General features: G+C 52.4%; 2 protein-coding genes across 4 annotated transcripts in view; one reads left to right on the plus strand and one right to left on the minus strand.

The window, feature by feature from the left end:
- Positions 1–47: 47 nt before the first annotated feature.
- On the minus strand, positions 48–15,741 carry IRF5 (interferon regulatory factor 5). Of its 3 annotated transcripts, none has more exons than XM_036864130.1 (9): positions 14,742–15,741; positions 9,302–9,507; positions 7,124–7,316; positions 6,623–6,687; positions 6,073–6,106; positions 5,625–5,894; positions 5,007–5,399; positions 4,799–4,917; positions 48–4,495 (listed from the first exon to the last, which is right to left on the minus strand). In XM_036864130.1, exons 2-9 carry the CDS (start codon positions 9,494–9,496, stop codon positions 4,250–4,252), a joined length of 1,515 nt encoding a protein of 504 aa, XP_036720025.1. In that variant the 5' UTR covers positions 9,497–9,507; positions 14,742–15,741; the 3' UTR covers positions 48–4,249. The 3 variants fall into 3 exon arrangements, with proteins under 3 accessions (XP_036720025.1, XP_036720026.1, XP_036720028.1); XM_036864131.1 differs by having other exon boundaries at positions 5,625–5,846; positions 14,742–15,737; XM_036864133.1 differs by having other exon boundaries at positions 5,625–5,846; positions 6,623–6,691; positions 7,131–7,316; positions 14,742–15,735.
- LOC118901216 (kielin cysteine rich BMP regulator) overlaps positions 11,079–26,433 on the plus strand; it is a 54,562-nt gene continuing 39,207 nt past the window's right edge. The window contains exons 1-5 of the mRNA XM_036864313.1: positions 11,079–11,108; positions 13,896–14,024; positions 14,296–14,990; positions 15,108–15,306; positions 15,417–15,538. Coding sequence (XP_036720208.1) covers positions 11,079–11,108; positions 13,896–14,024; positions 14,296–14,990; positions 15,108–15,306; positions 15,417–15,538 — 1,175 coding nt within the window. The remainder of the gene's footprint in view (positions 11,109–13,895; positions 14,025–14,295; positions 14,991–15,107; positions 15,307–15,416; positions 15,539–26,433) is intronic.

Here is a 26,433-nt window from a genome sequence, read left to right on the forward strand (position 1 = left end):
TGCCACAACTACTGAGCCTGCGCTCTAGAGCCCGCGAGCCACAAGTACTGAAGCCCATGCGCCTAGAGCCCGTGCTCCGCAACAAGAGAAAAGACAGTGAACATACCTTTTACTCCCAAAAGTTTCCTCGTGCCTCTTCCCATCCTCTCCCATGCCCAAGTAGCCACTGATCTGCTTTCCATCACTGTGGATTAGTTTGCATTTTCTTGAGTTTTATATAAATGAGATCACACAGTATATTATAGTAATTGGGCTTTGAGCTAATAACCTTGACCACAGAGTTGCATCTAGTATTTGGAATCCATGAAACAAACCTCCCTGCATAACATCAATGGTACTCAGAGTTTTATTCTCTAAAAAGGCAATATGGGAAGGGGAGAAAATAACTTGAATATGGAACGGTGTTTGGAGTAAGATTATCAAATTCTGGGGATCAGCACGTTGCCCTCACCATCCTGCTCATTTTCTGGTTAAACAGTAAAACTTTGAAGCCTAGTCCAACCCTAGGTCCTTGCAACGACCAGTTGACTTTTCTCTGTTTAAGGAGTTCGGCTTTTATCACCAAAAGCTGTGTCTAGGACTGGAAAACATGTGGAAGGGTTAATATAACTCTCCCCAGCCACTGAAAAGTAGCCTTTGGAATATATATCCTAGTGTATGTCAAGAACATCCTCTCCACAGCTATAGCTTTGAAATCCAGAACTCTTATTAATGGTTCTCACTGCTTACTCTGCAGTGTTAACAGATTGATTCAGACGAATTCTTACAAACAATCTTGTTACTTTTGGGCATAGCAAGGATACCCACCTAAATTTCAGTTTAAAAGGGAACTGTTTGGGATCAGGTACCCTAATGTAGATATTGTGTTCCTGCGTGACATTGTCTAGTGGAAGTAGAATGAGAGTCTTGCACCTGAACTTACCTAAGTCTGAAAGTTCCCATGGATCTGTTCCCTTATTTCCATGATTGACTTAGCCAAGAAATTTTAGTCATGATTATGTGAAACACAAATCACCCGCTGGGGCTATTCCCAGCAAGATTGTACTAAAGTAACTTGTAATTTTTATGTACCTGTTCTATAAAGATCAATAACTGAGAATGTAGGGTAAATAAGACAGGAACTTTTGAATGGCATCAAGACCTCATGAATGCAAAGTATGTGTCCATCTTGTGTAGCCCGGGTACTAAATCGTTTTACAGGGATGAAAGCCAAAATCCAGAGAAGTTAAACATTCAAGATTATGCAACAAGGTATGCCTGATTTTTGTGAGATGTATTACTAGCAAATGAGAAAGTTGCCTGTGAGAACATTCCTCTGACAAAAATGGGGAAAAGCTGTCAATATTTCTCTCCTACTCGACAAAGACTGAAAGGTTCTTTAGGTCAGTGAAAAGCTGAATAAGGGGAAGGAGTTTTGAATTAAAAGGGAATATTTTGTTGGGTACAAGGATGAACTCGGTGGGGATGAGGGGCCTGCAGGAAGGATGTAAGGTAAACTACAGGGTGCTAGAGGGGTATATTCACCCCCCGGGCCATGAGCATCAGTATTCTGTGGATTCCAACTTAAACACTAGCAGAGGCCACTACCAACCGGCACTTTAGCGTAGCGAGGGAGCAGTGAATGGCAACGCATTGTCCTGCCTTTAACCTCTGGAACTTACAGTATCTGTTATTTTGGGCGGGGAGGGGTAGTGTTCATCCACCACTGGCTACAACACACAGATCTACAAGAAATGACGGCCAGGTATGCTGTTTTTTTGTTTCTGCTTTTATTTTTGTTTTATTTTTAAGAAATCAAAATATAAGTAGAAGCCCAAGGAAGATTTTCAGCAGCCACTGAGCTGCCTGCAGTGTTGCAGAAGTCAGTCAGATGTTCCTGCCAAGCTTTGTAATTCATCAACTCGATATGACTGGTGAGAATGACACTTAACCTCAGTGTCTTCCTTACAAAAACCGTGAGAAACGCATCAGATAAATCCCAAATGAGGGACATTCTAAAATGTACCCTCAAAGCCATCTAAGTCATCAAAAACAAGGGAAGTCTGAGAAACTGTCAGACCAATGGTGGCTAGGGAGACATAATGACTAAATGTAATGTGATCATTTGGATGGGATGCTAGAGCAGAAAAAGAGTATGCGATAAAAACTAATGAAATCTGAATAAAGAATGGAATTTAGTTAATAATGATGTATTCATTTTGTTTCATTAGTTGTGACAAATGTTCCATAGTAATGTAAGGTATAATGTAAGATGTTAACAACTGGGGAAGCTGGCTGTGGGTTATATAGGCACTCTATTAGCAACTTTCCTGTAAATCTGAGACTATTCTAAATTTGTTTATTTAAAAAAAAAATCACTAAAATCTGCACAGGGCACTTAACCATATAAAGATGCTAAGCCTTGTTCATAATGAGAAATGGTAGACATACTATTTCTCACCTATCAGGTTGGCAAAAATCCAAAAAGTTGACACTATAATCTGTTGAGACAGTGGGGAAACAGCCACACTCACAGATTTATCAGAATTTTGCCAATATCTAGCAAAATTAGACACATATTTATCCTTTGGCCCAGAAATCCCATTTCTGTGGAGCCATCCTAAAGATATACAGGCAAAAATATGAAAATACATAAATATGCACAAGCCTATCCACTACAGCATTATGTATAATAAGTAAAGATTGGAAACAATTCCAATACCCACTAGTCAAAGGTAGTCAAAACAAAAACCTGTATCCAATTAAGCCTCTAGAATCCAGGGTCCAGATCAAAGTACCAATTTATAGGAAACACAGGAGACAAAATATGTTAACACAACAGATGCAGTCAGGAGCATCTAGGCAAAAACAAAATGCAGAACAAAAAATGCAATTTCTTCCACAATTAAATGGCAAGGGAATAAAATTTCTCTAGTTGTCTTAAATTTTTAAATGCTAGATATTTGATAAAAATTAATTAGGTGTGATATTGTAGTTTTTTAGGATGTGCTTGTCTTTTAGAGATATATACTGTTTATACCTGAAATATGTCTAGGATTTGCTTCAAAATAATCTCAGGGTGGGGGTGTGGTTGGGAGTTTAGATGAGAAAGACTATGAATTGATTATTGTTGGAGCTACTACATGGGAATTTCATACCATTCTCCATACTTTCACAAACGTTTAAAACGTTCCCTAATAAAAAGGTAAGAGCAGAATTGTTCAGGTCAGAAAATTACATCTATGAGCCAGATTCAAACAGCTACCAATTTGTATGCATTGTCCTAATATATTTAATAGCATATGAATATACATGAGGGTAACAGATTGTAATGGTCCCTAGTTGAAATCCACCCCTTCCTTTTTCACCATTTATTATGGGAATTGACTTGGACAGGATTTTAGACTGCACACATTTAAAAGTTCACGCCCTTGCTTCAGCCGGCTTCCTTCTGGAAAGCAAAGCCAGCCAGCCTGAGTGCTTATGAAGGCCCCACTGACTCATCAGCCTGGAAGGCAAGCCCTCCCTGTGTCAGCGGCCCCAGAGCAGGAGGGCAGGTGCTGGGGGAAAGAGGGCCAGCTGGTATGAGACATATGGTCTAGTAGAATAGCGTGGGAGCAACCAGTACTGGAAAATAATAGCTGAGTCTGTTTTTTAATATTTATTAATCCAAAAATATGTAAAATTCCACTTTGTACCCCAGGTTCTTGGACTCTGAAGGGAGGTAGCTGCCAGCCTTAAGTATCTGGTGTAATACCCAAGTGCTCATCTCTATCTCTGGAGGAAGAAAGATGAGGAAGTGGGGCTCAAGCTAGGGAACCCCAATATCCGGTCCATGCCCTGCAGAGGACCTGCCAGGGAGACCTGACCCACAGCACTTGGCTCTTTTCGCCAGAAGAAATGGGGGCGACCGCAAGTATGGGTCACTCTGGGGCAACTCCCTCTGTACAACTAGGCCCCCTGGAGTCGGGGGGAGTTCCTTCCCTCCTCACTGGTGCCGATGGCTCAGTTCCCCCACAGCCAGCCCAGGAGAGGCATGTCCAGGAAGACAGAGTCCTCAAAGCAAAACTGGCTTCCAGTTTCCATCAGCTTCTGAGGAGAACCTGGAACTCGGGCCTCTTTTCCCTCTTATTCGTGACCCAGATCCACTTCCAGAGGACCCAGAGATAGGACCCTGCCGCCCACCAGGTGCCCACTGAGGCCATCGCACCTCCACATCAGTCTGCACAGCCACCCTGGAAGCCTGGGCCAGTCACTGTCTGCAGCCTCATTACTGCATGCCAACTGGGTGCATGGGCCAGGGCCCCTGGCCAGCACTGAGGCCTGCCACAGGAGGGGCTTGGGCCATAGGCTGCAGCTGCTGCTGGGACTGCCAGATGTGATGGAGCTCCTTGAACTGTTCTACCATGCGGTCTTTGAGGTCTGGGTTTGAGATCTGTAGCCGGATGCTATCAGCCGACCAAGAAAGCTCCCCTGAGAACATCTCCAGCAGCAGCCGAGCTGCTACAGGCACCACCTGGGGGGCAAAGAGGAGAAAGGACAGGGAGAACCTTGGCAGGGCTGTCCAATCCAGTTGTGCATGAGGGCGTCCTCCAGGGGGCAGGGGGTGGGCTGCATCCACCAGGAAGACGGGGCACCAACTTCTACTTCATAAAAAGGCTGCTTATGTGTGGGCAGCACTGGTCCTTGATTAACTCTGATCGCTGAGTTCACACTACCCAGAGGGCCCTGCGCCTCCACCCTGGGGCAAGGGCCTAGCCCCAGGATTCCCCAATATTCAAACCAAAGCAGAGTTGGGGGGTGGGGGGTGGGAGTATACCTGTACAGTGATGAGCTTCTTCTCTCGGGGTTTGCGATCAGGCCACTCCTCCCCAAAGCAGAAGAAGATCTCAAACGGTGGTGGGGTGTTGGTCTGGCCCTTCTGGAACAGGATGAGCTCTGCATTGAGATTGAGACCCTTAGTCAGAGGCTGGCACCATGCCCCTGGATGAAAGGAGACCAAGAGGAACACGACGTGGGGCCCTCACCATTGAGAAAATGCTCCAGGCTGAAGAGCTTGGTCTTGACCTCCCGCTGGATGGGGTTGGGGTGTGAGCCATGGGCTGAGGCACAGGGCCCGCTCCAGAACACCTTGCACTGGCACAGGCGGATGGCATACAGATCCTGGCCTTGTAGCTGGAGGATGAGCCCGCGGTCCAGGACATCCAGCAGCTGGTTGGTATAAAAGCGCTGCTTGTCGCTGGGGATGTCCTCGGGGCTGGGGAAGCGCACTTGTTCTAGGCTCACAGGGCCAAAGAGCTCCACCTGCTCCTGGGTGGCCTCCAGCTGGCTGTAGAAGAGCCGGCAGCCATGGGGGTTGCTGATGGTGAGGGCCCGGGGTGGCCTCCCCCGGTACTGAAACTTGATCTCCAGGTCGGTCACTGCAGGGCAGAGGGGCAGGCCCGCCCCGCCCGTGAGCCCCATGCCTCCCCATTCTGCAACCCACTGACTTTCTCTGCCTTCTCTGCCCCATGGCCAGGCCATCGTCAGCTCTCCCACTTCCTTCCTCCACCCAAGCAGGGACTGGCGTGGGCGTTTTTGTTCTCCTCGTCATCCTCCACCTTCCCAGCGCTGCTTTTCCCTGCGCAGCCCCCCGGGGTCCTTACGAGGCAGCATGTGAGGGCTGATCAGCAGGTCGGGCAGGAGTTGTTCGCCTGTTGGGGGCAGGCTGGCAGCCAGGGTCCCAGGCTGTGGGCTCGGCAGGACCTCAGAAAGCAGCTCCTCAAAGTCAGCAGGGTTGCCAGGGGCAGGGCCCAGGAGGCTGGGGTCTGGAGCAGGGGGACCCAGCACCACAGGCGGCTGGAGAGTGGGTGGCCACTTGACATCCTCTTTGGGTAAAGAATAGGGTGCCATTGGGGGGCCGGGCTGCACTGCTTCTACGGAAGGTGGCAGCGGACAAAGCTTCAATGCCACTTCCAGGAGCTGCCTCCCAGGCCCACCTACTCCCAGCCCTGGGCCGCCCCCCAGCCTCCCTTCAGCCCCCTCCCAGGTACCCGTGGTACCTGCAGCTCCTCCTTATACTAAACCCCCAACCACACCGCCTCCCAGCCCCACCTGTGAGGCTCAGGCTTGGTAACATCCTCTGGAGCTGAAAGGAAGACACAGGCAAAGGAGGAGGGAGGAGGTCAGAGAGAGAGAAGGGAGGACAGGTTATTAAATTGATCTGATGCTAAAGAATGAGACCCACAAGGCAACTCCCTGGCCTTCCGCTTAGGCGAGGCCAGACCCTGCCTCCAGGCCCAGCTCGGCCATCCCAAGCACGTCAGTAGGCTCTCAGTGCCCCAGTTTCCGCCTTCTGCAGGTGGTAATACCTACTAAGCCCCAACTGCTGAGGGTGAGACCATGTGTGAGCATGCTTTATACCAACAAAGTCCCAGGGAGGTTCAAGGTGGTGACTTTGTTCCTGTCTCCAGAATCCCGAGAGAAGAAACTCAGAGAAGAGCTGCAGAGACAGAGCTGCAGCAGAAACAGCTGCAGAAACAGTTCCATTCTCAGAGGAATGGAACTGCTCCATCCTACAGCGGAGTAGGACAGCAGAAACGCCCTAGCAAGGCCCACCGCATCAGCGCAGGCAGATGCTGCGAAGAGCGGCCCCCGAGCTCACCTCTTCCTCTTCCTCCTCCTCCTCCTCTCCCGCACCGAGAGTGTAATCCTCACTGGGCTGTGCCTCTGCCGAGTGAGGGAGAGAAAAGAAAGACAGGAAGGGAGTTCAGTGGGGGAGGAGGAGGAAGGCCACCAGGGCTCCATGTGGCAGCTCCTGCTGCGGCTTCTCCCCCTGCCCAGAGCCGCCCAAACACAGAGCGAGTGAAGGGCCGCACAGCCACCAGCAATCACTAGGGACGCCCCTGACCCCACGGCACTCTGCTCCCTGGGCCACCCGACCTACATTCACTGGAGCCGAGAGCCAAGAACCAGGGTGGGTTGAGGAAGACAAACCTGGGGGCCTGGTCCATGCCAAGCCATTCCTGGCCTCACAAATGATCCACTCCTGGGAGCCCTGGATGTTATGACCTAGCAGCATGCCCCCGACCACTGCTCGTTGGAGGGGCCCCTGGCCCTTCCTGCATAGCCTCCCAGGTGTCCCACCCAGGGCCAGACAGGATACCTGCAGCAGGAGTGGGGCCATTGGAGCAGACCTCGTAGATCTTGTAGGGCTGAGGCGGCATGTCCCGGGGCCCATCATAGATGAGGCGAAAGTCACGGCTCTTGTTAAGGGCACAGCGCAGGTTGGCCTTCCACTTGGCCGGATCAGCCTCGTCCACCCCCTCGGTGTACTTTCCCGTCTCCTTGGCCCAGGCCTAGGTCAGAAAGACAAGACAGGCGACCACAGAGAACCTCACCCCTCACAAAAGCCCCTCCTGGCCAGTGGGAGTCGCTGTTGTGCGGTGAGACCTTCAGCGACACACTGGTGGAGCCCAAGTGTCCGTTTGCAAGGTGGGAGATGGGAGGCCAGTCCCTTGGGGCTCCAACAAGCTAAAGGAAATCTAGGTGCTTTGAAGGGCATTGTACCCACTGGTCCTACGGTGGCAAATAGGTACAATCTCTGAGGAGGATGGGGTAACATGGTGGATAAGAGCATGGGATCTGGAGCAGAACTGGGATTGAATCCGGAATCTGCCACCGCCCGCTGTGTGCCAGGGTGGGTTACTTTGCCTCTCTTTGCTTTGATCTCCCCAACACAGTGCCTACCTCACAGTGTGGCGGTGAAGACTCAGGGCTAATGCACATAAGCTCTCTGAACTGTGTCTGCACTTGGGATGGACTCCGTACACTTCAGCTGTTGGTATTATTATAATTATCATAATTATTATTATTTTTTGGCCTCGCTGCACGGCTTGCGGGATCTCAGTTCCCAGACCAGGGATTGAACCCGGGCCGTGGCAGTGAAAGTGCCAAATCCTAACCACTAGACCACCAGGGAACTCCTGGTATTATTATTTTGGAGGGCAATTTGGTTGATATCAAGATTGCAAATGTTTCTGCCCTTTAACCCAGCAATTTGACTTCTGGGAATTTATCCTACGGATGCAGAAGCATCCGCCCAAAAGTTTGCACATACAAGGTTATTCACTGCAGCTCTGTTTACAAAAGAAAAAGACCCCAAATAATCTAAATGTCCATTAATGGGAGCTGGTTAAATTATGGCCAACCCATAGAATGGAATACTGGGCAGCAAGAAAAAAAAAAAAAACAGGGAAGTTTTGATATACTAACATGTTGTAATCTTCAAGAAATGAGGTACAGAAGAGTATGTAAACATCTACCATTTTTGTCAAAAGTTGGGGAAAGAATAGGTATATATTTGCTTGTATATGCACAAAAATCTCTCAGGAAGGATAAACAAGAAACTGATAATACTAATTGCCCCATAGGAGGGGGTTGGGTGGCTGGGGGACAGTCTCCCATAAGGGAGACTTTTTGCTGTTAACCATTTTGCACTTCTTAAATGTTGAATTGTGTGACCATGTTACCTATTCAAAAATAAGAAATGGATTTGAAAGGAACCTTGAAAAGGTAAATACCAAGTGCAAAGACTAAGAAATACATAGCCAAAGCTTTAAAACGAAGCATTCCCTTTGACCCAGAAATGTTTAACGAGGAACTAACCCCAAAGAAAATCATTTAAGATGTGCCAAGGGTAAGAGTTTAGAGGGCGTCCATGGCAATGTGGTCTTCAACACAAGAGACCCTGAAAGCCACCTGAGGTGTCCAAAAACTGGGACTGGGTGACTAAAGTGTGCTAACCCCTCCAATGGAACATTCAGTGGTCACTAAAGGTGCTGTGGCATTTGTTGGAGAGGAAAGCTAGTCCTGATGTGGGGTGAAAAATACAGGTTATAAAATAGAATCTATGGTTTGATTCCATGTTTGCACTTCATATACACACACATGCAGAAAACTGAAAATGTAAGCAAAAACTATTCATAGTAGTTACCTCCTAGTATTAAGATTAAGGGGGAATTCTGTGGTCTTCTTTTAGCGTATGTGCACACCAAACGTGCACCCTGGACAGGCACTCACGTGTGATGAAAATGACACAAGAACAAGGAGGAAGAGAAAGAGTTACAGGAAGGTCTCCTGGGGGGTCCTTCAGTCCTCACCTTGCTCTGGGGATCAGATTAGATAGATGGGCACTGTGATGATGCCTGCGGCCCCTTAGCCCAGGCTTGGGGTCACCTGCAGCAAGGCAGCTAGGAGAGAGGCCAGCCTGAGATGTAGAGGGAGTTCTCTTCTAGGGAGGGGGGCCTCAGAGGTCCAGGCGGTACACCTGTCCAGGGCTTACCTTGAAGATGGTGTTATCTCCATCCTGGCTGGGGCCGTGCCGCGTGGCATGGCGCCAGGGGATATAGAAGCATTTCTTTTCGCCATTGACCCACTGAAGCCCCGGGTACTGGCAGCTGTTCACCTGGGCCACCAGCCAGGGCTTCAGCCGTACGCGGCGGGGCGGAGGAAGGGCAGCGGGGGCAGGCTGGTTCATGGCAAAGGCGTCTGCCGGAGAGAGCAGAGGGGGAGCACATCAGCACGTCAGCTGGCCGTTCCCTGCAGCGGGGGATGTGGGGGCGCTCGGGGGGCCGAGGCACGGGGCCGTTAGGGCTTTCCCTTCCTCCAGCACGGGTGGCCGGAGTCACTGCCGTCCATCCAGGTGCTCAAGTCAGTTCTCCTCTCCAGCCACCAGCTTTCCTGTCACAGTGTCCCTGCATGTGGGCTTTGTGTTTGGGGGGAAGGAAGGAGGGGGTGTACAGCTCTAGTGGATGCTGTGGGTGCCCCACCCGGACGCCCCGTGCCAGGCAGGGCATCAATTCCCCAGCTGCTGTGAGGGCGGCACAGCACAGAGCCGCCGGTCGCCAGAGAACCGCCCTCGGCTGCCTCACTCCCGGGCCGGGCCCACCCCTCCACTCTGGGGGAACAGCCCACAGCCAGTGGGCGACTGACACACGGGGACAGAAGGCTGGTCCCCTGGCTTCAGGTGGAGCAAATGTGCGCTCCAGGCTCCTCGTGGGTTCGGGCTGAAGCCAGCCTCCAGCTGAGTCCACATCCTGGCTTAGCTTTCTTCCTGCCCCAGCCCTGCTCCCTCCCTCTCCTCCAGAGAACCCCTCACCAAACCACCTTCTAGGAAAGCCGGCTAAGACAAAGGTAGAACCTGTGAGTCAGGGAGGGTTTTCCCACCCAGTCCTCAGAGCTTCCTTTCTTCCTCAGTTTCCCTCAGGGATGAAGCTTCCCACCCTCCCCTGACCTGGACAGCTTGAGAGAAATCCCATCAGCCAACTCCCTCTACCGCCTGCACCACTGGCAAGGACAGCAGCTACCAAATTTAGAACTTACCCTTTTCAAGCCATCAATTCCTAGACTCTGGTTGCTCCCACCAACCATGCATTCATTCAGCAGCACCTAGTAAGCACCTTATGTTTGCAGGCCCTGTGCTGTGGGATCCACAGAGGCAGGGTCCCCACTGGAGTGAGTGCCACCCCCGGGGCCGCAGTCTCCGCCTCCCTTGTCAGAGGCCAGCTGGCCACAGGGAACCCCCGCCTCCTTCCCTCCACCTGCCAGTCCCTCTCCAGACCCAGGACTGAAACTTCTCTTCACTGTCCTGAGCCCCCTCTTGCCCCGCTCCACTCCTGGGTAGTCTCTCCCCTGCCCTTGCCCTTAACCTGTGAGCCAGGGTCAGAGACAGAAAGGACCGAGCCATCATAGACCCCCATCCTGAGACTCAGAGGGGACTCTGTCGCTGGTCAAGGAAGGAACAAAGGGCTGAGCCACGATGAGAAATCAGGCTGCCTCCCGCCCGGGGCTCTAGTTTCTGAGCACATGTGAGTTAGGTGGGTGTGCAAGCGTGTGCGTAAGAGGGCACACACTGCCCCGGCACCATGCTCCTCTCCCACTTCCTTGGTACCACTGTCCCTCACAGAAGATGCTCCACAAGTAATGGAGAGGGAGTGGTGGCAATGAGGATGGGGTGGACCAGGGTCTTTCCCAGAGGCCGTGCTTCCTGGAACAAGGGTGCCCACACTTGGCCTCTGGGGTGGGCCTCCCAGCACTCACATGCCCCTCTCCAGAGTGCCATGGGCGGTCCTGAACTCTTCTCCATTGAGGTGAGTGGTTTGGGGCTCTTACTCAGCCTTGCACTGCCTCTTCCCCATCTTGTTTACCTTCCAGGTGGGTGGGCGACCTCTTCGAGGGCAGGAGTGCCTCCTGCTCTTCTTCCTCACCACTCACCCCCCTCCCGGACACCCTGCCATTCAGTGGACCAAAATAGGACTTAAGAAATACCAACCAGATGTTGGAAGCATCTGTCCTCCAGCTGTTTATTCCCCCCACCGCCGCCCCACAACCAGCCCTGCTCTCCCCAGGATCCTCCTCTGACTCAAGGGTGAGACCAGACCCAAGAGGAAGGCTGCAGGGGCTGTGATGCAGGTGAGGGTCTCAGGGGGGCAGGCCTGTCAGGGAAGGAATGACTGAAGGAAATGGGGTATCTGGGTAGGTGAAGTGAACACTCAGTGGGGTGGGAATGAGAGGTACCACCGTGTGACAAAGAGACTAGGGTTGAAGTCAACACCCGGACAGCCTCCACTGAGACAGACTAGACCCAGACCCAGGTTGAAGAACTTTCTAACAGCTAAAGCCACCCAACCACAGGCCGGACGGCTGCTGGGAGCAACGGTTTCTGGGAGTACACAAGCTCTGGCGGGCTTCCTGGCCTGCACTGGGACACACACACACACACACACACACACACACACACACACACACACACACACACCCCATCCTCCCAGGCCTGCTTTGGAATTTCCCCTGAAATTCCCTGCCCCAGTACCTTGCTGGGTTGTGGCAGCTAAGTGCCACCTCCACGCCACTAAGGAGTCTCATCTGCAGGCCTCCCCTCAGAGCAGTGCCCAGCGCTGGGCCGGGACCGGGAAGGTGGGAGAGCGTCCAGCCCTGCCCCCAGGCCTCAGAAGATGGGTGGCTCGGTTCCCTTTTCTGCACTAGCCTCCACCCAGCCCCAAGGGAAATGAAAGTGGCCAGACCGGACAACTCGGAAACCTGACTCACTGTGAGCTGGGGGAGGGAAGGGATGTGGAGAAAATCACATTCGGGTCCCCCAGACCAAATTCTCAATCTCTCACCTTGTAGCCCATCCCCCACCCCCCAAGCCCGCTGGCAGGCACTGTACATTGTGTGGTTCACAGAACTGGAGAACCTCACCCAATATGTATTTGTAGCATCCCCACCCTCCCAAAGGCCTGGGTCCTAGAATAGAGGGGTGGCAGTCACCAGTAGCAGGCCATTCTGGCTAAGAGAAGGTGGACAGAGGAAAGCTCTGTTGACACAGAGGACAAGGCAAGCTTTCCTGATGACCCACACACATGGTCAGCCCGCAGCTGTGCCAAAGGTGGTGCGGCTGGGAGGCCAGAAAGGTCAAGTCCTCTGCCCAGGGCAAGAAGGAAGTCAGGGCGAGGAACACTGCCTGGCCTGGGCCAACACTGCTTTTCAACACAAAGGTCTTGAAATTATAACTCTGACCTCTTGACAGTAAGGTGCAACCCCTTCAAGCAGTACAGAGAGGGGCTGTGGAGAGAGCCTCCCATGACAAGCCTGACCAGGGCCAAGAGAGAGTCTGTCCAGCATGCCACAGAAGTGTCTTCAGCCACAGGGGGTCTGCCTGCCTCCAGGTGCACCAGGACCAGGCTCAGCATCAGCTCCCCAAGGAGGCTTCCTCCCACCGGGAGACAGGCTTAGATCTGATTCAGACTATCCCAATGCCAGGAGTTCCGAATTTCAGTGCCTTTGTGCTCCATCCCTACTTTCCCTCCACGTAGAAGCAGTAGCCCAGATTCCCAGGGTGTCCCAGAAGCTATAGCACAGCGCTGAGAAATTCCATCCTACACCCCCTACCTGCTGCTGGGAGGAGGACTTGATTTTCCATCAGAGGTCAGGCTAGTCAGGGGGTCTGCCCTGACTCCTTGACAGCTGAACCGGTCTGCAGCCCTCAGACCTAGCCTTGTGGATTTGAGCACTGGAGAGCGGAAAGGCGGAAGTGCTTCCATGGGAACATCAAAGGAGGTGTGGCCTGTTGAGGACCCGAGGAAGCCCCCAAAGGTGAAGGGGCAGCCCAGGAGCTCCTCCTGAGGGGGGAAGGCCCCACATCTCCTGAAGTCCCAGGAGCCAGCCACCAGAGGAGCCTGGAACATTGTGGGCACCAGGGACCCCCTAGGGGAGGAAGCTCTGCAGCCCCCAATAGTGGGCAGATCAGCAAGCCCTTGCACCTCTCGAGTTTATCTGATTCAGACGTCTCCCCACTGTCTCCACACCAGGCTCCTGGAGAAGGCAAGGGGTTCCCTGCCCCCGGCAAGACCTTAAGCCCCGCCCCCTCATGGTGAATTGACCACACCCTGAGAATAGCTGAGGCTCTGGGGCAGCTGATGCGGCGAAAGAAGCTTTTCTCGGCTTCATTTCGGGGGCACGGTGGGGTAAGGCCAAGGCGCAGGGGGAAAACCCCAAGATAGGCCCTTTAGGTAAAAAAGGGTGGTTTCCCATAGCTTCTCTTGACTTGCTGGAAGCCCGAGCGCCCTAGCCCGATAGCTCTGCTCTGGCCCGGCTGCCCCTCCCGAGGGCCTCTAGCTTCCTCCATCGGCCCCGTCCTCGTCCTTACTGGTCCTGGTCACTCGTCCCAGGTCTGGGCGCTCGTGGAACCCAGGCCCGGCCCTGCCCTCTGGACCGCCCCCGCCGGTGCTCCCCGGGTGGCTTGCCCGCGCCTCCTGGGCCAGCCCACGAAACCACCACCCCCCTACCCCGCCCGGGGCGCTGGCTTAGGGTCTGCCTCTCGGACGCTTCTCCGGCTGGTGGCGCCCCCGCCCTCGTCCCCCCTCTGATGTGCCCAGGGTGGCGGCGTGGCCGGGAAAGTCCCCCTCGCCCCTGCTCCCGAGTGCCGGATCCGGCGGCTCTGGGGTCGCGGAGACAACCCCGGCGCAGGTGTTCATCATCTCCTATCCCGCATCACGGTCACGCTGGTCTCACTTTCCCTCCGCTTTTAGACTCTTAATTGTTTCGTTTCTAAGTTCGGGGGAAGGCCGTAAAGAAACTAGTCTAAGAAGTATCGCGCCCGTGGTTCCTCTCTGTTAGAGGAGGGTCAGCGCCTTCTTTTCTCGGCCACGAGTCGAAGGACGGCCGGCGCCTCAGCCTGACACCATCTTACTACACACTCTCTGCCCGAATTCTTGCCATTGGCCTTAAGATCCAGGGAGGATGAACCTTTTTAAAACTCATTCTCTTACTCGAAAGGATGAGAGGTGCCAGGGGAAGAGGGATCGGAGTGCACAGAAAGGGGGAATCGGGGTTTGCCCCTCCCATGGCCCAAGCCGGGCGCCCGGGCGCTGCCCATCCTTGGCGGTGGCGAGAAGAAGGGAGAGAAGCAGCAGAGCTGGCGCCCCTGGCAGCAGTGCCTACTGCGCCGCCCGCGCCTCCGGGCTCCCCGGGCGCCTTCGGGACGAAGGCTGCTGGTGCGGGGCACCCCACGCTGATCAGGACGTAGGAGGCATCTTGGAGGCCGCCAGAACGGCGGGGCGCGCCCTGCCTTACGCGACACCCCCGCGTACCCCCACCGAGCTCGGGCGCCAGGAGAAGCCGGCGCTGACCCCGCCCGCCCGCCCGCCCCGCTCCGGTCCCCCGCCCGCCGCCGGCGGGTGCCCCGCGGGCGCGGAGAGGAGCGCGCGGCAGCCGGGACCTACCTGTCTGCGGTGCGCCCGCTTGGCTGCGCCCGGGAGCACGGGCCAGGCGGTGGGGCCGAACTGCGCCCTCCCGGAGCCGCGCTTGTCTGTCCGCCCGCCCTCCCGGCACTTCCGCATCACCGCCCCCGCCCCTGGGCCGAGGCCGCCGAGCCTGGGTGCGCGGGCAGCGCCCCGCCCTGCCCCGCGAAGCCACCGTGGGGTCTCCGCGCAGACCCAGCGACCGAGGGGCCGGGCTGAGCCTCGGGCCAGGTTGGTCCCCCTGCAGCCCAGGGCCTGGGGGAGACGCCAGGCGGCGAGGTAGCCTGGACTGACTACTGGGCTCCTTCAGCAACCGGGAAGCGCGAAATAGTCGTTCGACACCCCTAGCCCCCCACCCCACCCTGCCGCGGTGCTCGGCTGGGCCCGGGAGCTTCCCAGCCTGTCCCTCCGGGAGCTCAAGATCGGTGCGGACTTTGGCGATCAACCGAGCCACGTGCCAGCGCGGTGGGGCGGACTGATAGACAGCCCCCGGCCCTCGCCCGCCAGCCTGCGAACTCTACCGAGGGTCGCCGGCACCCAGCCGAGGGTCGCTGGCACCCAGACTCAGACACCCCCTCCACGACGTGCCTGCAGACAGGGATCCTCAGGCTACTCTGTTCCTTTCTAATTCTCAACCTTCGCACCTGCCTGCCCCAGGTCCCCTCCCTGATCACCTTCCGGGCCTCTCAGGGTCAGCTCCTTGGTCGCTTGTCCCACCTCTTCACTCACCGCTATCTTGACTACCCGTCTGCCGTTCTGAACGCTTTTCGGTTCCACAAGTGGGCCTCTTCGCTGGCCTCAACCTTCACACATCCTGTTCCCTCTTCAGGAGCATTCTTCGCTTGGGAACTCCTGCTCGTCTTCAAATGTTGTTTCAGCATCACCTCCTTTGGAAAGCTTACCTTGACTTCCCTTCCTAGGTCGGGTTCCCGACCTCTGAGGCTCGTCCTCGCTGGTTTTCACTTAGGATTTTAATGTCTGATTCCCACTGGAATCAGCTTACTCAGGGACCACTCTTGTCTTTTCGTCTTCTATTTTCTATAGTAATTTTTAATTAAAATCTTTTTAAACGAAGGAAATTTACGTCAGTTGATTAAATTTTAGGTAGAAACTAAAATACATAAGTTCTAAAAAACACTATTTGCCCTTTAAAGTTTAGAGCCTGTATTTTTAAACAAATACAGCCATATTAGTTAGTTGATGAATCAGAACTTTGACCTTCCCCTCCCCTCTCCATCTCTGCAGGAATACCTAGGTTGGTCTTTACCCCTGATCTTTATCATGACTCTTTATGTGTTGTCTGTTTTTCTTCTCTCCTGCATCTCTCTCCCTCTCCCCCACTCTTGTATAGCCCTAATATAAAAGGGAATATAATTATATGTATTTTGTTATTTGTATCTGCTGACTCTTTCACTCTTTTATATTTTTAAAATTTAAAGTGTGGATGCAGAAAATGAGGATAGGGAGATTGTTTTGTATTTCTTTCTTTAAATGTGAAACTGCTATTTACTTGAAAATGGTTGCCCCCAAAATACGAACCTTTTTCATTGGAGGTCAGTTGTGCTTAATAGAAAGTATTCTATGTTGGACTAGAAAATATATCTGGAGCAATAGTCAAGAGGAGCCTTCTTTTATTGTTAGATGCACCACACACAGCCTAAGGGAGCGTGAGACTAGGATTCTGCACTCTGCCTCCCCACGATCCCTTGTCCTCAGGTGAGGCCTCCCACCCTTAGGGTCTCTGAACTTTGTCAAGAACCATTCGGGGGCTGTGTGTAGAAGAAGGGGCACTGCCCTTGAGCTTGCATCCAACTCTGCTGCATTCAAGCTCAGCGACCTTAGACAGGTCCTGTGACTGTCATTCCCTGTGGTAAAAGGGAGGTGATGTTATCGAGATCGCAACATTGGCGTGATGCTCCAAGGATAGGGGCTATGCAGGGGCTCCACTCGGCTTGGGTGCTGCCTTCCCCAGACCAGGGGAACCTGAACCAAGAACCACTCTGGGCCATAGACATGGCATAAGGAGGAAGCGGTGAGGACAGAGAGCATCACTCAGGCTCTTCCAAAATTGAAGGGTCCCCTTGCTTCTGGATGCTGTCTTATGGTGAAGTGCAAGCAAAGGGGAAGTGAGACTACACTGGTGACCCCCATGTGATCACTCCCAGTCCCCCGCAGTGGGACCGGGGTACACGGGGAACGAGGAGACTCGGCCTCCACAGCCCCAGGAGCCTCAGCAGAGATGTGTATCCAGGCCTCTTATTCCCAGTGGTGAGACAGCCCCTGCCCCGACTTCCCCTGGCCGGGGCATCAGACTGAGGGTGTGGTGAGAGGCCTGATTCCTGTAGAAGCCACCGTGTGTATCTGTGTATGGGGATGGGGGAGCCACATCACCAAAGGGAACCGAAAGAAGCTCAGGGTGAGTGGTGGGGAGAGAAGGTGGAGATCCAGCAGGCAGCTGGACAAGACCCCCTCCCAACTCTGGACCTGCCCCCGTCAACACAGGCCTGGGCAGATGACAGCTGGCTTTGCCCCCAGTACCTCCCATCCAGGAGACCCATCGCCTCAGTCTGGGCTGTCGGGCTTCCCCAGGCTGGCCTGGTCCTCAGATGTCCTCCCGTTTCTGGGAACTTGCTGGCTAGACACTGGGCTCTGGACTCCAACAGGGCTGAGTCACACCCTGGCTCTACCACTCGGGAATTGTGTGACTTTGAGCAAAGCTCGGACTCTCTTGGAAGCCCCATTTCCTGCCTGTAAGGTGAGAATGATAACATCACGGTCACAGATTGACCGTGAGGCCTAAATTTAACAAATGCTCAGTGAGCAACTCCTACGTACCAGGAGAAAGCGGCGAACCAGAGTCTACTTTGTCTAAACACCCTGCCTTCCTGGAGCTCCCATTCTATGGAGTGAGCTAGACAATAAATGCTTCAGTAACAAAACTGGGGGGACGGGGCGCTTCGTGGGTTGTTGCACAGTCAGAACAGAGGCGCCACATGATCTGACTTAGGGTTTTACACGGCCACTCTGGCTCCTGCCTGAAAAGCACATAATACCACGTCTGACACGCGAAAGTGGTAGCTTCACTGCTACCAATGCCCAGGACGCCACAGCTGGGGCTTCCTTCCCCTTTCTTACTAAATGCTGCCTCCTCAGAGCATTCTGAGGTGTGAGCTGGAAGTCCCCCACTTGGCCAGCACTGTCACGCAGACGCCTCTAGACCTCTTATCCCACCCCACCCCACCCCCTTCCAAATCTGCACTCTTCCTATCTCTTCAAATGGCCTGAGTCCCAGGAAGCTACGCAGCCACCCTTGTCCATCCCAGGTCCTGGCTCTGTGTTCCCTTAACCTTGCTGAGAACAAGTGCTACTTCCCTTTTCCTTCGTGGTCAGCCCCTCTCCTCTCCCTAATCCTCTGCAATCTGGCTCCCACCCCCTCTCCCACGGATTCTGCTCTGGACCTTGGACCCAGAGCTCCAGCTGTCCCTGAGATGCTCAGGTATGCCTCAGAAACTCCAGTCTCTGCATGTCTTCTTAAACTCTCAGATCCTGAGGTTTCACTATTGCCTGGGTTTCTCACCGTCCACTGCAAATAAATGCCCTGGGATTTCGCTCCTCGCTCAGCTCGGTGTCTTAGCACCCTCCCGCGCCCCGCGCTGCCTCGCCCCTGCCCTGCCTCTCAGTGCAGTCGTCATTGGTCCTTCTGCTGATTCTTCCCCCACCTGTATCTTCCACCCCGACACCAGGATGCCTCTTGCCCAGATCCTCATCTCCCCACTCTGCCCCCGCAACTACACTTGGTCTGATTCAGACACTCCTAAAATCTGCTTAGCTCAGTGTTTTGCTCAAACCACTTCCTCCCCAGTACTGGGCTTTATCAAGGAAGGGACTGGGGCCAGAGCCTCCACCCTTCCCGCCTGTCTGGAGGACTCACTTGAGAGCATGCAGCACTTGGACAAGGAGGAAAAGGAAGAGGAGGAAGTCCAACCTGGAAACCGCAGTCTTCCAGGACTCCTGCAATGGGAATGGCTGAGCCCCTGCTTTGTGGGGACAGAGGCCACCCCAGTCCCTCAAGAACCAGCTGTGGACTTCAGTGTCCTCTCTTGTCCCAAACAGACTTGGTTGAAGCTCAGAGTCCATAGATGTCCCCACCGGGGAGAGGGACCCCATCCAGATGCACGAGGACCACCCGTCATTGATGTGGGATGCAGGGGGCCCCGTGGCTTATCAGCCAGATTCATCTCAAGCCCCTGCAACTTAGAACGAGGGCTCGGGATCCCCCCTGGGGCAGGACTGTTGTGCCTCTAAGGTGGGAAAGGAGGAGGGACTCAGTTGTGTCCAGGATGGCAGGGTCAGCCCAAGGGCATGGGGGGGGGCTCTTCTCAGCTCACATCTGGACCTCAGGATGGTGGAAAGATGACAGAACCACCCTGGATGGGAGGGGACTCTGGGGATGGCCCTGGGAGTCCAGAGGAGGCACTCTCTGGCCTGGAGTGAGGTGTGAGGTTATGGGAGGGGGCAGGGGGCATGATATTTGTCCCACGTGGCCTCTCAACACTTCACCATGGGAGGGGGATGTCCCAGCTGCCCCTCTCTGGCCTCCTAAGGGGTGGGCTGGCTGGGGGTTGTGGCCTGAGGACGTCATGTATGTGGTAGAGGCAGGGGAAGGAGCTCTTGGGGGCCAGGAGCCAACAGGGCTGTGGGAACAGGTATTTGCTTCTTGCCAGCCAGGTACCCCTGGGCCAGGGCTACCGCCCTGTAGGAGTCAGGCCTGGGGGCCCCAGATGGGGAACCCCCAGGCTGCTCTGCTGCTTCTGTGGCCTCTGAAGCTGGGGGCAGAAAGTCAAGAAAGCAGAGAGCCCTGAGGGCTGAAGGACCCCGGGGGGCTCCTAGAGCAGGACCCACTCTGCTCTCTTGGGTCCTCCTAGAGAAGGAGGGTGTCAGGACTTGCTAGAGGGGAGTCTGGAGGGAGTTCTGACCAAGCCAGTGTCCTGGAATCTCAGTGTTTCACAGTTTTCCAAGCCAGGAGCCAGCTGGAGCTCTGATGCTCACCCAGGCCCCCTGTGCCAGGCCGACTGGGCCCATAAAGGTGCTGGTGGGCATGCAGGACCCAGGAGTCTCCACCGATCTGTGCCAGTCTGAGGACCAGTCTCCCCGATTTCTTTCAGCCTATTCTCCTCCCTTTCTCCTGGAGCAGTACTTCCAAAGCTGCAGGCAGGCTGACATGACCTGACAGCTTGTCCAGGGGCCATCACCAGGGGTGGAGGTTGGGGTGAGATGGGAAGAAGAAAGGGACACCTGCTCAGGTAGGAAAGAACTTATGGGGGCTTCCTCGTCACCCCCTAACTCACTTCAAAAGCTTTGCTTTGCAGTAACACATCAGGGGAGTGCCTGAGAGGACTGGGCAAGAGGACGGTGAGCCCAGGGATCCTGGGTCCACCTGGAACTCGGCCGTCTAGAGATCAAGTGTGCTCAATCCTGCGTCCTCCTGCGGTTCGGGAGCCACGGGGGTCAGGAAAGATAGTAGGCCATGGGCTTCTTGCAGAGGAACAGCCCATCCCAAGCTACAGAGAAGAGCCAGGAGAAGCACCGCCAGGCTGGTGAAGGCCCTGTTGGAACGGGGTGTGGTGTTCTGGAGAGGCAGGCCACCTGCTGGGCTGGCTGGAGGAGCAAATACAGCCAGGTAATACTGATGAGCCCCTGAGACATGCAGGATACCGCTGAGCACTTTTCATACATTATTGCATTTAACTGTCACAACCAGCCACCGTGACGTGGGCATCATTCGCACATATCCCCATTTACAAAGAAGCGAGTTGAGTTACTTCCTAACATCGCAAACTTGAGTGAATTACTCATCTTACTTCTTTGCATTCTTAGCATTATCTCTGGTGCTCCTTGGCTTGAAGAAGCATCACCCTGGTCTCTGCCTTCATCTTCACACGTTGCTCTCCTTGTGTCTCTGTGTCCAAATTCTCTTTTTTCATAAGGACGCCAATCATACTGGATTAGGGCCCACCCTAATGACCTCATCTTAACTAATTACATCTGCAAAGACCCTATTTCTAAATAAGGTCACATTCAGAGGTACTGGGGGTTAGTACTTTAACACATGAATCTGGGGGGGACACAATTCAACCCATGACAGAATTTAACATGTAACCTACTCTCCACCAAACACTGGAGTCACATTTAATTCTCCCATCAACTGTACAAGGTAGGGATATGTATTATCTTCATTTTATAGATGAAGACACTGAAGTTCAGAAAGGTTGGGCAATTTACTCAAAGGCACACAGCAATTAGTTAAATGAGGCACTGGGATTTGAACTTGACCACGAGTGATATTTGATCACTTTAGAGTCAGACAGACCTGGGTTCAGGTCCCAGCTGTGTGACCTTGGGTAAGGCATTCGGCCTCTCTGAGTCTCAGTGTCCTTGTTTACACAAGGGGTTAATACTACACTGTCAGCAGCGAAGAACTGCGGTTCAGCAGTGGGGGGGTGAGGTCTAGCCCAGTGCCTGGCACACAGTAGAAGAAGTGACGTTAATTTAAACATAGTAGTAGCCACTTCCCAGAGCACATCCTGTGTTCTGGTGGTTCTGGGTGGCAGCCTCACTATGGCCAGCTGTCCTCACTGAGTCCCTGGGGCAGGCAGAGCCAGGGAATCATGCAGATCCCACACTCTGCCAGCCCAGAGCTCCCTGGGGCTATCCCCCCGCCTCCAGCTGCCCACCTGACATGCTCTCCACTGGGAGAGGAGAGGGAGCTGGCTGCTAGGGGCCTTCTTCCTCATGCTCAGGCCCCGGGATGTTGTCTGTATAGTAAATGTGGCCCGTGTACGAGCCAGAGAATGATCGTGGCCCCTGAGAGAAGCTGCCCTCTCCCCAGCTGGCTCTTCATCAGGAACAGGCCCAGGAGAAAGCATAGGGTCAGAGAACAGAGCTGGGTGGGTAGATGTGGGACTGCGGGGAGGGGCTGACCACAAAGGGGCAGCATGAAGCGATGGCAGGTGTTCTGCATCTTGATTTGATCGTGGTGATAGTCACACAACTCTGCACTTGCCAAAACTCAGAGCTGTACACTAAAAAGAGTGAATTTCATTGTATGTGAATTAAAAATAAATAAAATTTTTAAACAATAAATGCTGGAGAGGGTGTGGAGAAAAGGGAACCCTCTGGCACTGTTGGTGGGAATGTAAATTGATACAACCACTATGGGGAACAGTATGGAGGTTCCTTAAAAAACTAAAAATAGAATTACCATACGACCCAGCAATCCCAATACTGGGCATATACCCTGAGAAAACCATAATTCAAAAAGAGTCATGTACCACAATGTTCATGGCAGCTCTATTTACAATAGCCAGGACATGGAAGCAACCTAAGTGTCCGTTGACAGATGAATGGATAAAGAAGACGTGGCACATATATACAATGGAATATTACTCAGCCATAAAAGGAAACGAAATTGAGTTATTTGTAGCGAGGTGGATGGACCTAGAGTAGAGACTGTCATACAGAGTGAAGTAGGTCAGAAAGAGAAAAACAAATACCGTATGCTAACACATATGTATGGAATCTAAAAAAAAAAAAAGGTTCTGAAGAACCTAGGGGCAGGACAGGAATAAAGACGCAGACGTAGAGAATGGACTTGAGGACACGGGGAGGAGGAAGGGTAAGCTGGGACAAAGTGAGATAGTCACGTGGACATGTATACATTACCAAATGTAAAATAGATAGCTAGTGGGAAGCAGCTGCATAGCACAAGGAGATCAGCTCGGTGCTTTGTGACCACCTAGAGGGGTGGGATGGGGAGGGTGGGAGGGAGACGCAAGAGGGAGGAGATATGGGGATATATGTATACGTATAGCTGATTCACTCTGTTATAAAGCAGAAACTAACACACCCTTGTAAAGCAATTATACTCCAATAAAGATGTTTAAAAAAATAAATTAGATAAATAAATAAATAAATAAAAATTTAAAAAGCCATTCAGAAGATCCAAATTCTAAATGTCAAGACGTTTTAGGAATAACTTAACAAATTTATTTAGGTTGTGGTTTCCTTTTAATGCAAGCAAAAGACTGATATAATATAAATATGCCTTAAAGAACACTTTAAGTAAGTTTTAAATAAAAATTCTAAATAATTTTAAAAAGAAAAGCAAAAGAACAGGTCATCACAGAGAGGCAGGGGGGGCACCTGACCCCTACCCTCTCCGTTTCTCCCTCCCTCCGGCCTGGATCTTCTGGGCTTTTCCCCTGGTTGTCCTGCTATACCTCTGCTGACTTCCTCCTGCTCGCAGGAGGCTGAGTATTGTCTCTGGGGTTTGATGACTTCTATCAGGCTCCCTGACTGCCCCAGGGACACAGAAAAAGGAGCTACCCTCGGTGTGGGTGGCTGCAGGTAAGAGGCATGTGAGGCAAGGTTGTGGCAGGACGCAGGTGGAGCTAAACGGAGGCAAGTTTAGAACATTTGCAGAGATGTGAACAGGATTACGAAAGCCACTGTGAAACTTCCAGGCAGCCAAGGCCTAGCATCAGCAGGGACCTGTCACCACTCACAGAGTGGCTGTCCTCCAGGACCTGCGACTGTGCGAGATTGGGGGCTCTACCTCTTCCACTCTCCCACCCTCCTATTTCTTGCCAGTGCCTCCCCTTAGCCAAATCCACCCAGAATCCAGAGGCCAAGGGAGCCTGTGTCATACAGGTCCAGGCCAGCCGCTTTGGGGCATGAAGTAGGGCAGAAAAAAGCAGAGGGTGGTGGGGACAGGGGGCAAGAGGAGAGAAACCAGAGCCACTGGGAAGGGAGGACTCTCATGGGGAAATTGGGAGTATACCCTGGGCCCATGGTTACCTCAGGCTTCTACCCAGGGACAGCCAGGCATCCCAGCTATTCCAGGGTGGGAGTTCCTAAATGAATGAATGAATGAATGATAAATTTGAAAATGGATGAGTGACAGAAGGAATGGGAATGGACCTGTTCCTATTGGCACTAAGAAGAAGGTGGATCATTTTTCCCAGGATCCCCACCCTTGCAGGCCTTTAAGGACTATTTCCAGAGTACCCACTTTGGGGCCCTACACAGGACCCTGAGCAAGAGAAGCAGAGGCCATGGGCTGGGCAGGACGGGGGCAAGGTGGGCCATCAGGTACTGGGGAGCCTGCAGGTCCTGTAGGATGAAAGGCTTTGCTCTTCCTCCCTCACACTGGAAACCTACTCTGGGGCTGCCTCCCGTCCCGCCCCACCCTGCTCCCCAGGCCCCGCCTTCTCCAGCTGGGCCACTCAGGGACATAGGCTGGGTTCACAGGGCTCAGTCAGGCGTTGGTGCTGCAGGGGAGGGGAGGCACAGCAGGGTGGAAACCAAGGGACCTGTCACCCTGATTAGTACAGTGTGCACGTCTGCAGAGCAGCAGCCAAGATCCCCAGAGCGGGCCTCTTGGCGGGAGGAGCAGAGCCTGGCCTCGGACCCGTGCATGCTCTCAGAGTACCCTGGGAGGTAAGGCAGGTGGTAGCTGATGGGGAAAAGGAGGGTAGCCACCATTCCCACCGAGACCTGCCCTGACAACTTGTTGGTCCCTGGGGGCCGAGGGGAATTGTGGACCAGCTCCGGGGTCTACACCGAGAAGTATTCCAGGTGCAGGTTGGAGAAGCAGGGGCAATTACCAGGGGAGCCTGACCACAGGGCCACCAATAAGCCACGCCCAGACCTTAGAACACGCATTTTCCTGGATCTGGACATCCGTCCTGACTCATAAAATCTGAGGTGACCCTGAGGACTGTGCAGCCCCACAAAGTTCCATCAAAGCTGCAGCCTCTCTATCACTGGGGCTGCCAGCCTGTGGCCATCTCAGTGCCTCAGTCCTCCCTCCTGTGCGCCGTCGTCCAAGGCCACCCTTCTTCAGGCAACTTTCCTGCCCACACGCTCTGCCCAGGACCTTTCCTGGGGACAACTTACCCGGATGGGACAGGAAGACAGTATAGTAAACTGTCCAGAGGTAAGCCCTAGAATAACCACTAAGAAAATAGAAAAAAAATACAGTTAAAAAAAAAAACTCATTAAAGGAATAATAAAAATGTTATACTAGAAAATATTCACTTAATGCAAAATAAAGCAGTCTAGGCGAAATAGAGGAACAAAAAGGAAATGATAAATTTAGAAAGCAAGTAAAATGGCAAATGCAAATACAACTATATTAGTAATGTGAATGGATTAAAACAAGATCCAACAAAATACTGTCTATAAGAGACATACTTCAGATTTTTAAAAAAATATTTAGTTATTTATTTTTATCCAGTGGCTGCATCATGTCTTAGTTGCGGTGCGTGGGCTTCTCTCTAGTTGTGCAGTGCGGGCTCAGTTGCCCCGCGGCATGTGGGATCTCAGTTCCCTGACCAGGGATCAAACTGGCGTCCCCTGCGTTGCAAGACGGCTGCTTAACCACTGGACCACCAGGGAAGTCCCAGAGACATACTTTAGATTTACAGATACAAAAAGATTTAAACTAAAAGAATAGAAAAAAGTTTTATCATGCAAACAGCAACCATAAGAAAACTGGAGGCTATACTGTCATCAGACAAAGTAGATTTTAAAACAAAAAAAGTAACTCAAGATAAAGAAGGACATTTTATAATGATAAAAGTGTAATGCATCAGAAAGGTGACAATTGTAAACATAAGTGCACCTAACAACAGATCCATACCTCACTCCATATACAAATGTTAACTCAAAATGGATCAAAGATCTTATATGTAAGAGCTAACACTGTAAAACTCTTATAAGAAAACACAGGGAGGGCTTCCCTGGTGGCGCAGTGGTTGAGAATCTGCCTGCCAATGCGGGGGACACAGGTTCGAGTCCTGGTCTGGGAAGATCCCACATGCCACGGAGCAACTAGGCCCGTGAGCCACAACTACTGAGCCTGCGCGTCTGGAGCCTGTGCTCCTCAACAAGAGAGGCCGCAATAGTGAGAGGCCCGCGCACCGCGATGAAGAGTGGCCCCCGCTTGCCACAGCTGGAGAAAGCCCTCTCACAGAAACGAAGACCCAACACAGCCAAAAATAAATAAATAAATAAATAAAATTAAAAAAAAAAAAAGAAAACACAGGGATAAATTTTTCTAACCATAGACTAGGCAATGATTCCTTAAATATGTTACCGAAAGTACAAGCAACAACAACAACGAAAAAAAACAGATAAATTGGACTTTATCAAAACTAAAAACTTTTGTGCTGCAAAAAAACCCCACAAAAAATGAAAATAACCCACAGTATGGGAAAAAATATTGACTAGCCATATACCTGATAAATGACTTGAATCTAGAATATATAAAGAACTCTTACAACAAAATAATAAAAAGACAAATAACTCAATCTTTTAAATGGGCAAAGGACTTGAATAGACATTTCTCCAGAGAAGACACATAAATGACTAATAAGCTTGTGTAAAGATTTTCAACATCATGAGTCATTAGGGAAATGCAAATCAAACCACAATGAAATACCACTAGGATGGCTGTAATCAAAAAAATCAGATAATAATAAGTGTTATCAAGGAAGTAGAGAAATTGGAACCCTCATATGTTGCTGGTGGGAATGTGAAATGGTACAGCCACTTTGGAAAACAATTTGGCAGTTCTTCAAAATGTTAAAGGTAGAATTACCATATGATGCAG

This window comes from Balaenoptera musculus, chromosome 9 (assembly GCF_009873245.2).
Source record: "Balaenoptera musculus isolate JJ_BM4_2016_0621 chromosome 9, mBalMus1.pri.v3, whole genome shotgun sequence".
NCBI lineage: Eukaryota > Metazoa > Chordata > Mammalia > Artiodactyla > Balaenopteridae > Balaenoptera > Balaenoptera musculus.